The 12,687-nt window shown below is 42.7% G+C and overlaps 1 protein-coding gene across 1 annotated transcript in view; it reads left to right on the top strand.

Annotated features, from left to right (window-relative positions):
• The window catches only part of LOC134758704 (orofacial cleft 1 candidate gene 1 protein), a 107,834-nt gene that overhangs the window by 55,741 nt on the left and 39,406 nt on the right, over positions 1–12,687 (top strand). The window contains exons 3-4 of the mRNA XM_063707319.1: positions 990–1,090; positions 7,964–8,024. Of these exons, the coding sequence (XP_063563389.1) occupies positions 1,047–1,090; positions 7,964–8,024 (105 nt within the window). The 5' untranslated portion in view covers positions 990–1,046. The remainder of the gene's footprint in view (positions 1–989; positions 1,091–7,963; positions 8,025–12,687) is intronic.

The following is a 12,687-nucleotide window of genomic DNA, read 5'->3' as shown; positions in this document are numbered from 1 at the left end:
ATTTTTAATTATCTGACATTTTCAACACCTGGGTCACATCTGATTCTGCTGCTCTTGATTGCTTTGTCTATCTGACAGAGTGCCCCCTCTCCTCCACTCTCCCTTTGCTTTTTTATATGTCACCTGACTTTATCGGAAAGCTGGTCATTTTGGGTAGGACAGTAGAGACTGAGATAAACATTCTTTATACCCAGAAATGGCATGCCTTTTATTTTGTTAGTCTTTCAATGTGTGGGGGTCAGTCTGTCTAGCCAGGACAGGACTTGAACTGGGTGTGGTTGTTGTTGTTGTTAAGGCTATCATCAGTGTGTCACAGGCTGAGAACTCCTCTAGTCTTAACTCATGCTTAGAGTGGTGGCTGTTAATAGGAGAAGTTTCTTCAGTGTTGGCTTAAGGTTCAAGTTTAAGCCCTTTTTTTTTTTTTTTGAGATGGAGCCTTGCTCTGTTGCCCAGGCTGGAGTGCAGTAGTGCTATTTCGGCTCACTGCAACCTCCACCTCCTGGGTTCAAGCGATTCTCCTGTCTCAGCATCCCGAGTAGCTGGGACTATAGGCACGTGCCACCACGTCCGGCTAATTTTTGTATTTTTAGTAGAGATGGGGTTTCACCGTGTTAGCCAGGATAGTCTCGATCTCCTGATCTCATGATTTGCCTGCCTCGGCCTCCCAAAGTTCTGGGATTACAGGCGTAAGCCACCATGCCTGGCCATATTTAAGTCCTTTCTTTGCAACTTTCCTTTAGACAGCGTCGCTCTTTATGTTTTTGCTCCTCTTCCACAGGACATTGATATTGCTGGCTCCTCAGTGCTTGCTAGCCTGATGGTAGGCTGTGTGGATATTCTTCTCAGAATTAAGCTGGAGCTGTGTCTCTGGGTCTCAGGGATGGGGCCATCTCAGTGATCTTGTCCCTCTGCCTCTAATAATTCGGGCCAGGAAATTTTCTTGCTCCTACCACAGGGTTACAGGGTATGTTTGTATTCTCTTCTCCCAGCTGCAAAGAGTCTTAACCTGTGGCTTGGTACAACAGGGTTCACTGCCCTTCCAACAGATGAGGCTTCTTTTCCTTAGAAGAGGTACAGATGGAATATTCAGGTAAGGCTTTGTGCTTTTCTGTAGTGGCTTCTCTTCCTCTCCACAAAACCTGCATCACTAGGGAAGCTTTCTCTGGACCAGGGTTTCTCAATAGCTGCTCTGTTGATATTATGGATTGGGCAATTCTTTGTCGTAGTGGACTCGTCTATGTATTGTAGGATGTTTAGCCACATTACTGGCCTCTACCCACTGGATCCCCCAAGTTGTGACAATCAAAAATATCTCCAGACATTGCCAAAGGTCCCCTTGGAGGCAAAGTTTCCCCCCATTTGGATCCACCACTCTGGGCTCTCTCACCTTGCCCCAGTATTTATTCTGAGCACCCAGAAGGTCTATGGAGAAGAAGCTGTGAGTAGATGTGAATTTCCCTTGTGTTTGAAGACCCCACAAGTTCTATACTGTTAACTAAGCCACATTCAGACTTTAGACATTTTTGACAATTTTTGGGTGAATTCTTCTTACTGATTCGCAAGGGGTCTCCTACCTGCTCCAGTAAGCAAGTGCTTGTGTCCTGTCACTCCTTGGAGGCACTTTACTGTCTCTAGGTTTCGGATTAATCTGTCACCCTATGACCTCAGCTCTCTGATAAGTTTAACAGCATTGGTAAATTTGCAGATTACTTAGGATATTTATTGCTTTACATTTGGGAATAATGCCCTTTCCAGCTTTGGACACCTTAAGTGGAAGCTGGAAGTCTGATATACACAATCAAAAATTTCTCAAATATCCTGTAGAGAAACTGGAGACTTTCAGAGGTTAAGCAACTCCTCTGTGTGCAGGAGATTTGAACCAGTTCTTTCTTTCTTTTTTTTTTGAGACAGAGTCTTGCTCTGTCTCCCAGGCTGGAGTGCAGTGGCGCGATCTCAGCTCACTGAAAGCTCCATCCCCTGGGTTCATGCCATTCTCCTTCATCAGCCTCCCGAGTAGCTGGGACTACAGACGCCCGCCACCATGCCCAGCTAATTTGTTGTATTTTTAGTAGAGACGGGGTTTCACCATGTTAGCCAGGATGGTCTCGATCTCCTGACCTTGTGATCCACCCGCCTCTGCCTCCCAAAGTGTTGGGATTACAGGCGTGAGCCACTGCGCCCGGCCAAACCAGTTCTTTCTTAACCATACATGCCAGTCCATTCCACACTGCTGTTCTTACTCCTATGTAGAGTGATGGTGTGTTAACTATTGACTCTCCAAGGCAGGGTTTATATTCCTCTTTTTACTTATTCCTCAATGTAGATTTAGACAGTAGTGCAGAAAACTACTGGGCAGGATGAGGGGGAGAGTTTGTCATTGTGGGTACCAGGCCTCCTCTCATCTGTCTCTCAGAAGTTTCAAATTTGGATGCCTGTAGGGGCCAGGCAAGAAACATAAATGAGTTAAGTGTGCTGGGTCTATGTGGGCTCTCGTTTTCCTTGACACTTGTGGCCCTGCTTTTGTTAGTGACAGGGGAAAATCTTTCTTTGTAAGAAAAACAGCAGTGCAAGCTAAGGATTGGCAGAGTTTTTAAAATTGGGGCATACATTGTGAGGGCTCCTGGACACTCCCTATTGTCTTAGAGCCACCCATGAATATTACCTATCTGCCTTGAGATCACTTCATTCAACATTACATAAATATTTTTCAAGCACCCACTGCTTCTGAGGCTCTGCTCTTCGTTCCAAGGATGTAGCAATGACTAAAACGACGCCTTAATGGAGAGGACATTTTGGTTTGTGGTCTGCAGTAGGGAGAATGGGATCTATGGGCCTGGAGAGTATTGCCTGAAAAACACACTGCTGCCACTCACCTCTGGCCAATTGCTGCCAACCATGAATGCTGACTCTACGTTGCCAAAGCTTTTAATTTTCCAAGACAAATCAGAAATTGGATTTCTATTTTAAGTGGCAACTTTCTTATTTTTAAATACTGGCTCAACATTTTAAAAATCACTGTGGAGGTTAAACAAAATGTGTCTGCAGACAGAATCTGGCTCGCGACCTCTGTTAAATACCATCTTTGCCCTTGCTGGTCTGCTTGAGAAGAGAAATGTGATGAAACGACAGCTGTAGCCATGTTAATTCCCTTCTCTGGAAGCAATGAACCAGTCGTCAGAGATTTGGCAATTCCAAGGCTTAATTTGCAATCTAAGGCCAACAATTTCAGTGAAAGCCGTTTTAAAATCAGCCTTCAAATCAACAAACAACAAAATGACTATACAAATCAGAAGTGCTTATTAACCTGGACTCAAGAGAATGTGGCCAACAGGTTACTTGCAAGCAGGGGATATTGAAGTTATTAATCTGCTTGCAAGTTGGAGATTGGTTTTTAGAAAATGATCCCTATTGTAGGCCACTTGTATTTCTATAAACATGCTACACTGTGATCCAAACCTGCAGCCACAGTGTAGTTTTGCAGTGGTGTCCATTTATTTATTAAGTCTAGGATTCCTGATAAAGCATAAAGTTATTATTATTTTGGTAAATTTACAGTGTTTATAATTTCTTTTTCTTTAAGCTAGCTACTTTGGATTTTTTTTTGACAGTGAACGTCTTTTTTTTTTTTTTGGGAGATGGGAGTCTTGTTCTTGCTGTGTCACCCAGGCTGGAGTGCAGTGGCTCAATCTCGGCTCACTGCAACTCTCACCTCCCGGGTTCAAGGTATTCTCCTGCCTCTGCCTCCCGAGTAGCTGGGATTACAGGTGTGCACGACCACGCCTGGCTAATTTTTAGTAGAGACGGGGTTTCACCATGTTGGCCAGGCTGGTCTCGAACTCCTGACCTCAGGCAATCCACTCAGCCTCTCAAAGTGCTGAGATAACAGGCGTGAGCTACTGCACCTGGCCAACAGTGAAGGTCTTACAGATAGTTTAGCAAATGAATCCATTTTCTGATTGGCTTCGTATTTTGCCAGTTACTCGAGCAGTAGTTTTTTTGTGTTTCAAAAGGAATGTGGTAATGTGTCCGGAATTGGTGGGTTCTTGATCTCACTGACTTCAAGAATGAAGCCACAGAACCTCGTGGTGGGTGTTCCAGTTCTTAAACAGTGTCTGGCGTTTGTTCTTTCTGATGTTCGGATGTGTTAGGAATTTCTTTCTTCTGGTGAGTTCGTGATCTCGCTGGCTCAGCAGTGAAGCTGCAGACCTTCCTGGTGAGTGTTACAGCTCATAAAAGCAGTGCAGACCCAAAAAGCAAGCAGCAGTAAGATTCATTGCAAACAGCAAAAGAACAAAGTTTTCAGACCGTGGAAGAGGACCAGACCGGGTTGCCACTGCAGCTCGGGCAGCCTGCTTTTATTCCCTTATCTGGCCCCACCCACATCCTGCTGATTGGTCCATTTTACAGAGAGCTGATTGCTCTATTTTTCAGAGAGCTGATTGGTCCGTTTTGACAGGGTGCTGATTGGTGCATTTACAATCCCTGACCTAGACACAAAAGTTCTCTAAGTCCCCACTAGATTAGCTAGACACAGAGCACTGATTGGTGCATTCACAAACCTTGAGCTAGACACAGGGTGCTGACTGGTGCATTTACAAACCTTGAGCTAGACACAGAGTGCTGATTGGTGTATTCACAATCTCTTAGCTAGACATAAAGGTTCTCGAAGTCCCCACTAGACTCAAGAACCCAGCTGGCTTCACTCAGTGGATCTCGCACCGGGGTGGCAGGTGGAGCTGCCAGCGCCATGCTTTGCGTTTGCAGTCCTCAGCCCTTGGGCGGTCAATGGGACCGGGTGCTGTGGAGCAGGGGGCGGCGCTCGTGGGGCAGGCTGGGGCTGTGCAGGAGCTGGGGGTGGGGGCGAGGGCAGGGGCGGCGAGGGGGAGGCTCAGGCATGGCGGGCTGCAGGTCCGAGCCCTGGCCGGCAGGAAGGCAGCTAAGGCTTGGGGAGAAATCGAGTGCAGTGTTGGTGGGCCGGCACTGCTGGGGGACCCGGCGCACCCTCCGCAGCTGCTAGCCCTGGTGATAAGCCCTGTACTGCCCGGGGCTGGCGGGGGCCAGCCGGCCTTTCCGAGTGCCGGCCGGCCAAGCCCATGCCCATCCAGAACTCTAGCTGGCCCACAAGTGTGGCGCGCAGCCCTGGTTCCCGCCTGCGCCTCTCCCTCCACACCTCCCGGCAAGCTGAGGGAGCCAGCTCTGGCCTCAACCAGCCCAGAGAGGGGCCCCCACAGCGCAGTGGCGGGATGAAGGGCTCCCCAAGCATGGCCAGAGTGGACACCGAGGCCAAGGAGGTGCCAAGAGCGAGTGAGGGCTGCGAGGGCTGCCAGCACGCTGTCATCCTTCAGTAGCTGATCATTAATAATCACTAACTTGTTGAAATTATTACATACTGACAGAATCTACTCATTGTCCTATGAACTTCTTGTTTTGATTTTCTTCACCACTCTTTGCTCACGTGTTTCTTCCGTTTCCCTTTTCCCATTTGACTGTCTATTCCTCAAAGTTCACTCTGCTGCCTGTGCACATATTTACTGGGTCCCTGCATCCTCTATACTGATCCAGCTCCTCTGGCCTCTGGAACCCAGCCTCATACGTTTTTTCTCTATCCCCACCACTTGCCAGAGCTCCTTAGGAGCTGAAGGGCTGTTTTCCAGCTTTTAACAATTCTTTCCTACTTTTGAGGTCTCTGAACTAAGCCCTGAGGAGTTGCACTGGGGACACATTTTCATGTGTCGGTATATCCATCACAGCCAACAGCTTGCCAAAATCTGTTCATGCTCTAAAGCCAGGTCACATGTTTACTGATTTTCCTTGGCTCAGGATGGGCCATTTGCTTTTCATCACCCGTGTTCTGCTGGTTGTCCCCCATTTGTGAAGGTCTGACTACAACCCCCAAATTCCAGCTCATACAAACTCAGTGACTGACATGCTTTATTGAAATAATGCCTAATTGAACCTGTCAGAGATTCCCAAGTGGGGAGGCACCCTGGGCCACTCTCGTTGTTCCTGAGACAGGGCAATAGACAGCTAGCTGTACGCCTCCCCTGGTGACAGCAGCTTTTTAAAGTGATACAACACTCACTTCTATCAGGCTGCCTTCTGGATTCAACTCTACATTTTGTCTGAGATAATGAGGAATTTTGATCTTATTTTACAATTATATTGGGTCTTACTCTACTGAGACTGCATTCTGAATATTTGTGCAGAAAGGCATTTAAAATGCAGCCATCTATGAAGGAAGACAAGTGGTCTGCCTTATTTGAAGTTTCCTGAGCATTCTATTTATGTTAATAGAGGCAACCTGGGCTTTTTGGCTTATACACTTTGGGTTATATGTCTGCAGAATACATTTATGATGATGATAACTTGAGCAATGTTACAAATTACAAACATTTTCAAAGACAGATATTGACTATTAGATTAAGGCCAAATTCAAGGGAAAAAAATTCTGCTCCACATATGTTCCTAGAAGTAGATGCTTTTGAATTACTCTTCAGTCACTGCTGTGGAAAACACAGGCAAGTCAAACTTCGATTTCTGCTAATTGTTTAAATTTTTAAAATCTTGACACTGGTTTTTTCTTTTAAATAATTTTACATGTCTTTCACTTATTTTAGGAAGTAATTCAATATAATATTTAAAACTCATGTTACTTTTACATAAAACAGTAGGAGTTTTTAAATTAGCACTAGAAGGACTAAAATCTTTCATTTTTCAACATTGATACTATTCAAAAGCTCATATACACAAAGCGTATATAATTTTTGAAAACAATAATAGATAGCTCTTGACTTTGAAAAAGTAATTTTTGAAAACAATAATAGCTCTGAATAAGAAAAGTGTCACATGTATCATTCATACATGATGGGCTTTATTTTACTGTCAAATACTGATAACCATCTCAAAAGGGCAAACTTCGAGTTTAAAATTTAAAAGAATTTTTTTTTTTTTTTGAGACAGGGTCTGGCTCTGTCACCCAGGCTGGAATGCAGTGGCACGATATCACCTCACTGCAACCTCTGTCTCACAGGCTCAAGCCAGCCTCCCACCTCAGCCTCCCAAGCTGGGACTCCAGGCATGTGCCACCATGCCTGGCTATTTTTTGTAGAGATGGGTGTCTCACTATATTGCCCAGGCTGGTCTCAAACTCCTAAGCTCAAGCAATCCACCCACCTTGGCCTCCCAAAGTACTAGGATTACAAGTGTGAGCCACCATATATGGCCTAAAAGATTATTCTGGTGAATGTTTACAATAATTTAATAAATGCTGAGATCATCATTCATTAAAAAAATTCCATTTATTCTAATTATCTGGGCCCAGACTGTATTCTGGTGTAGTATTTCTGTCAATTAAAATAATATCAAATGTAATCATTTGCAGATTGACCTTAATAATTTATTGTATGACTTTAAGGAGTTTTATGAGTGTTAGAACCACATTTCCTTTCATTATAATTTTTATATTTTATATCTTTGCTGGATAACGTTCTCAGGGTGTAATCTGCTTAGCCCCTCAGTACACATATTTATCATTGACTTTATCAGATATTATCTACTTAGGACTGTTGCAAAACTGGATCATAACTTTTAAATGATTAACAGTACAGGTACCTAAGGTATGCAGCAGCAAGTTGTCATTGTAAGTTCAATGCAATCTGAATTTGTCACTTCTGGGGCATAAAATAGGATATTTAAGCATCTAAATCAAATCTGAAGTTTTCCTAGAGATTGCCTTTGTAAAACATTTTGAGAATATTGACTGACCCTCAGTTTATTAGGAATCTCGCTTAAGAAATGAGCAACAACAATAAAAGTAAGACACCAGCTTATATCCTGTTGACTTTATACTTAGATTTTTCGGAATCATTAAGTAGCACTGTAGCTCTCCAATCCCACATTGCTTAACATAGCTCATGATTGGGTCAATTTACCTTGGTTTTTAAATATTCTTTTTCTTTTTTAGAGAGACTGGATTGAAATCTGTGCATTGCCAAGGGCAAGAAGCTGAGAACATGGAGAGAGAGGTAAGATCGATGTCACAGTAGGCCCCTCAATTTTTTTTCCTTTAAAAGCAAGGCTTTCAAGCTTGACTTTTCGTTTTCCATGGATGGAAAGTATAGAAGTGAGTAGAAATGTAGCCTCCTTTGTAGCACTCACGAGTAAAGAGGATGATTAATGAGTGTAGCAGGGAACATCGTAGCAAAAGAGAGTCTATGGAAGAGAAACAAAAGTGCCTCAGAATTCCCAAGGATTCCCATGATCCATAGTAGGACCTCATGGTGCCTGTCCGCTGTTTCTATTTTTGATTAGATTTATAAACACAGCACCACATATTTTCATGTGGCTTATCGCCTAGGGGCAGAATCAGATTGGCTGCACTGAAACTGTGAGGCTTGTGAATTTTGGGCAAGGGCTAGAGTGAAATAAGTAGTGTAATTGTTTTTGTGGAGTGACCGTGGGACCTCCTCTGTTCTGAATTACACATGGCTCAACCCTTTGACCTGACCAGACTCTGCAAAGACTGGCAGGACTCCTAACGCTGTGCTGAAAGGGTCGTCGCTGAACAAGCTGGAACGTTATCTGTCAGGCCAGATGTGGGCTAACAACTAGATTCAAATATATTAATTACTAGTAGGACACATTTGCAACCACTTTGACTTCACTTAACCCGTCATCATATAAGTTATTATTTCAACAGGAAGTGCCAGTGCGGGGAATGTTTAGAATCCAAATGTAGCACAGATCCTTTGATAACTAGATTATTAGGCTATTTTTTTTTTAGTTTACTAAATTTTGGATCATCTTTGAGAATATTTTGCCTAATAATTCAAGCATTATTATTTTGATTTTTCTAATATCCCCAGGTTTGGGGGGAATGTCATAAGCCATGATTAAAACTCTTTCATCTCAACGAGTTTAATTCTTTCAAAATAGATGGTAATCCACTGATAGAATTCCTTGAAAGAATCAAAGCTGCGGGAATGCAGAGAACTGGGAAAAGATTTGGGAGAATCATAGGTGCTGACATTTGTGCAATTGTGGAGAATTCATTCTGTGATGCACATGATGATGAGTTGGATAAAGATATTTATATCTATCTAGGTATGATTTTGAAGTGACACCCTTGAATTTTTGTTTCGGATTCAGCAGCTTAAATTTTCAAAGGCAATCTAAGCAGAAATCTCAAGTTTATTTTTAGGCCCTTGACATTATTACCAAAACTAGTCCTATTTCTGGAATATGCCTAAAAATTTTTTAAATTTGCTTTCTTTCCTTGCCAATGCTACAGAGTAAAGGTCTCTGTAGATATTTTATGTTTACACTCACATGGAAATAATTTAGCATTTAAATATTTGCTTTCTTATCTGAGGCAACTCAGGCTGAATATTAATTCAATTCTTAGTTACATGACACTTAAAATTTTCTTTAAAGAGTACACAACTTTATGTGTTTGTGTTTTTTTTTTTTTTTGAATTGTATTTTTCTCTTCCTCCAGTGACTCTAAACATGAAAATGGGGAGGTCCTCATCAAATCAGTTACAAAAAATAAAAAAATAAAAAATAAAAAACACTAAGATATTCTATAAGTCCCCCAACAAAACTGCATTCAGCCCTACCCAGTCTCACTCTCATTAGCAGTGAAGGGTTTGCTCTCCACACAATCTAACATGGAATGCTTAGAGCAGACAGGTGCAAATTGCAAGCTGTTTCACTTTGGCTGTTATCCCTTGAATCGACAAAGTAATGGACTGGGAGAACAAAAAAGGTTCCAGCTCAAGCTGCATAAATGAAAGTCTTAACAGGGACACACCAGCTGGCTAGGAGAATTCAATGTAGTGAATACTAAACATTACCTTTGTGCCACTTGCCAACGAAAAGGGCTTCAGTGACACCCCCTCCCTTTGATGATTGAGATGATGTACCTTCAAAATCGTATTTTGCTTTATTGTAAAGGCGATACTGTGGCCGAAGTGGATGAGAACAGAATCCAACATACCTGTTCCTGTAATGTTGCCATCATTACACTCCTCCGAGCGATTCAGGCATGATTAGGTTCCTGGAGTGGGACCAGATTGACAGTATTTCTATCCACGTCTTTTTTGGCTGATCCAAGCAAAGCCCTAGAGCAGTGAAACAACAAAACACAATCACTAGCACCCCCGCCTCCCCAGCAAGATGAATCGCTGAGCTGGTCTGCCGAAAAAAACAGTTGTTCATATTAGGAACACCTAATTTCATTTCATGGAAGAGCCATGCCACGCCGGGATGTGTAGGAATCTAAGGTATGCGGTTCCAAAAAGAGACCCTAACTCTGTCATTCCAAAGTTGCTTCTCTTTGTGACTCCCCAGTGTGCACAGGAACTGTTGTCTGCAAGAAGGAACTTTTCACTTGAGCTTTGAGGCTACTGACTTGGTCTGACCCTGCAGATAAGGGTAGGAAGAAAAAGAGCTGGCCTTGTTTACAGCCAGACAGAAGAAAACAGCCAGACACAAATGAGGGGTGACGGTTTCATGAAGCACAATTGGTTGATCCCAGATGCAATCTGACTGCCCTGAACTGAGCGATGATCCGTACAGTATGCAGAATTCACTTTCTTGCTGGTCTGTGCCCACCAGCCTTGGAGGAGTGCTCCCCGCGTCCCTCAGCCATGGCTTTGAGTGCAACCAGAGCTGAACAACTGCACCGCGGGACCCGATTCCTTCTGACAACAATCACATTCTTTTAAAAACTTCATAGGTTTTGGTTGTCACTGGTTATAAATGAGTTTGTTGTTGTTCGTGTTTGCTACTCTGTCGTAGATTTCCTTTCAAGTTGAGAGTGTCCGCATCAAAAGATATTTGTTGCTTTTTAATGAAAAGGAAAATATTATCGGAAACTGTCAGTTCTTAAAAATTTCAGGTTTTCAGGGTTTTTTTTTTTCTGTTCAAATCACAAAGTATTGTTTCTTCCACATTGTTGAATATATTTAATAGGGTAACCTTACTAAAATTATTAAAAGGAACTGATTTAGCACTATTTAAACACACATATAAATATGTTACCTTTCAGTTATTCAAGATGAGTAAGTTCTAGGGATCCGTGGTCCAGCATCGTGCTGATAGTTAACACTGCAGTGATGAAACTTGTGTTAAGAGGGTAGATCTCATGTCATCTGTTCTTATCACAATAAAAAAATGCTTTAAAAGTGTGTCCCTTTAGAGAGTTACTTTGCGTTATAGCTGCTAAATAGAAACACGAAGGCAAAAGCCACAAAGCCTATCCATAGCACATTTATTAATAGTTAAGATTTCTAGAGATTTTGCTGATCTTCAAAACTGAACAGATATCAATGAGAAGCAGGAAGATGCTGGCGATGAAATTTTGTTTTCTTTAATTTAATTTTTGACATTCAGTATAGGAATTTAATAAGTTAATGTGAACTTATTAAAATGCTAACATTTACATAAATACACCAAGTTAACTACTGGTAATGAATGAATTGGTGTAAAATATGAGTGAAGGATTATTTTGCATGAGCTAAAGAGATAAAAATCTCATCAGGAAAGAGACTCTGAATTGAGAAGGGGGTGGAGGAAAATGCAATTTACACCACTTAAAGGTGCCCATGTGTAAAGGAGAGAAAACAGTGAGGAAATTGGCAAAAGAGAGAAGTCGGAAATCACTCCTAATTTCCTCTTGAACATATGTTAGTAGTGAAGAGGTCACAAAATACAAACCACCGCTTGGTGATCCTCTCAAAGAATTCATCTCTGGTGTGTACAATCAGACATTGCTTTCCTTTTGAATATGTGAACTTGTGAAAATATGTTTGAGACCTTTGTAACAGTAGAGAGCAAGTCCATAATTTCATTTGAAGTCCTTAGTAAGGAAATGAGGTCTATTAATAGGCCACATCCATCTATTTAAAAGCATGTTTAACTCGATCTGAAAGGAGTGAAGTGCCAAAATTACTGAACCATGTCAAGAAAACTAATATCTGCTGTTACCTCAGCTGAAGGCTGTGAAAAAAGCAATCAGACTTCAACCTCTTTCTTAATAAAATGTAGGAACATTTAGTGCAGTGGTGAACTACCCTTTTTAAAGTTTAGCAAGTTTTTTATGAATGTAGTCTAATTTATTTTGTTTATTTATTTATTTTTGTTTTGTTTGAAACGGAGTCTCGCTCTGTTACCCAGGCTGGAGTGCAGTGACGCAATCTCGGCTCACTGCAAGCTCCGCCTACTGGGTTCACGCCATTCTCCCGCCTCAGCCTCCTGAGTAGCTGGGACTACAGGCGCCCGCCACCAAGCCTGGCTAATTTTTTTTTTTTTTTTTTTTTGTATTTTTAATAGAGACGGGGTTTCACCGTGTTAGCCAGGATGGTCTCAATCTCCTGACCTCGTGATCCACTCGCCTCGGCCTCCCAAAGTGCTGGGATTACAGGCGTGAGCCACCGCGCCCGGCCTATCTTTTTTTTTTTTTTTTTGAGACGGAGTCTCGCTCTGTCGCCCAGGCTGGAGTGCGGTGGCGCGATCTGGGCTCACTGCAAGCTCCGCCTCCCGGGGTCACGCCATTCTCCTGCCTCAGCCTCCGGAGTAGCTGGGACTACAGGCGCCCACCACCGCGCCTGGCTAATTTTGTTTTTTGTATTTTTAGTAGAGACGGGGTTTCACTGTGTTAGCCAGGATGGTCTCGAGATCCGCCTG

This window comes from Gorilla gorilla, chromosome 5, assembly GCF_029281585.2.
Source record: "Gorilla gorilla gorilla isolate KB3781 chromosome 5, NHGRI_mGorGor1-v2.1_pri, whole genome shotgun sequence".
In the NCBI taxonomy this organism is placed as follows: domain Eukaryota; kingdom Metazoa; phylum Chordata; class Mammalia; order Primates; family Hominidae; genus Gorilla; species Gorilla gorilla.
This window is presented reverse-complemented; position numbering and strand designations above follow the sequence as displayed.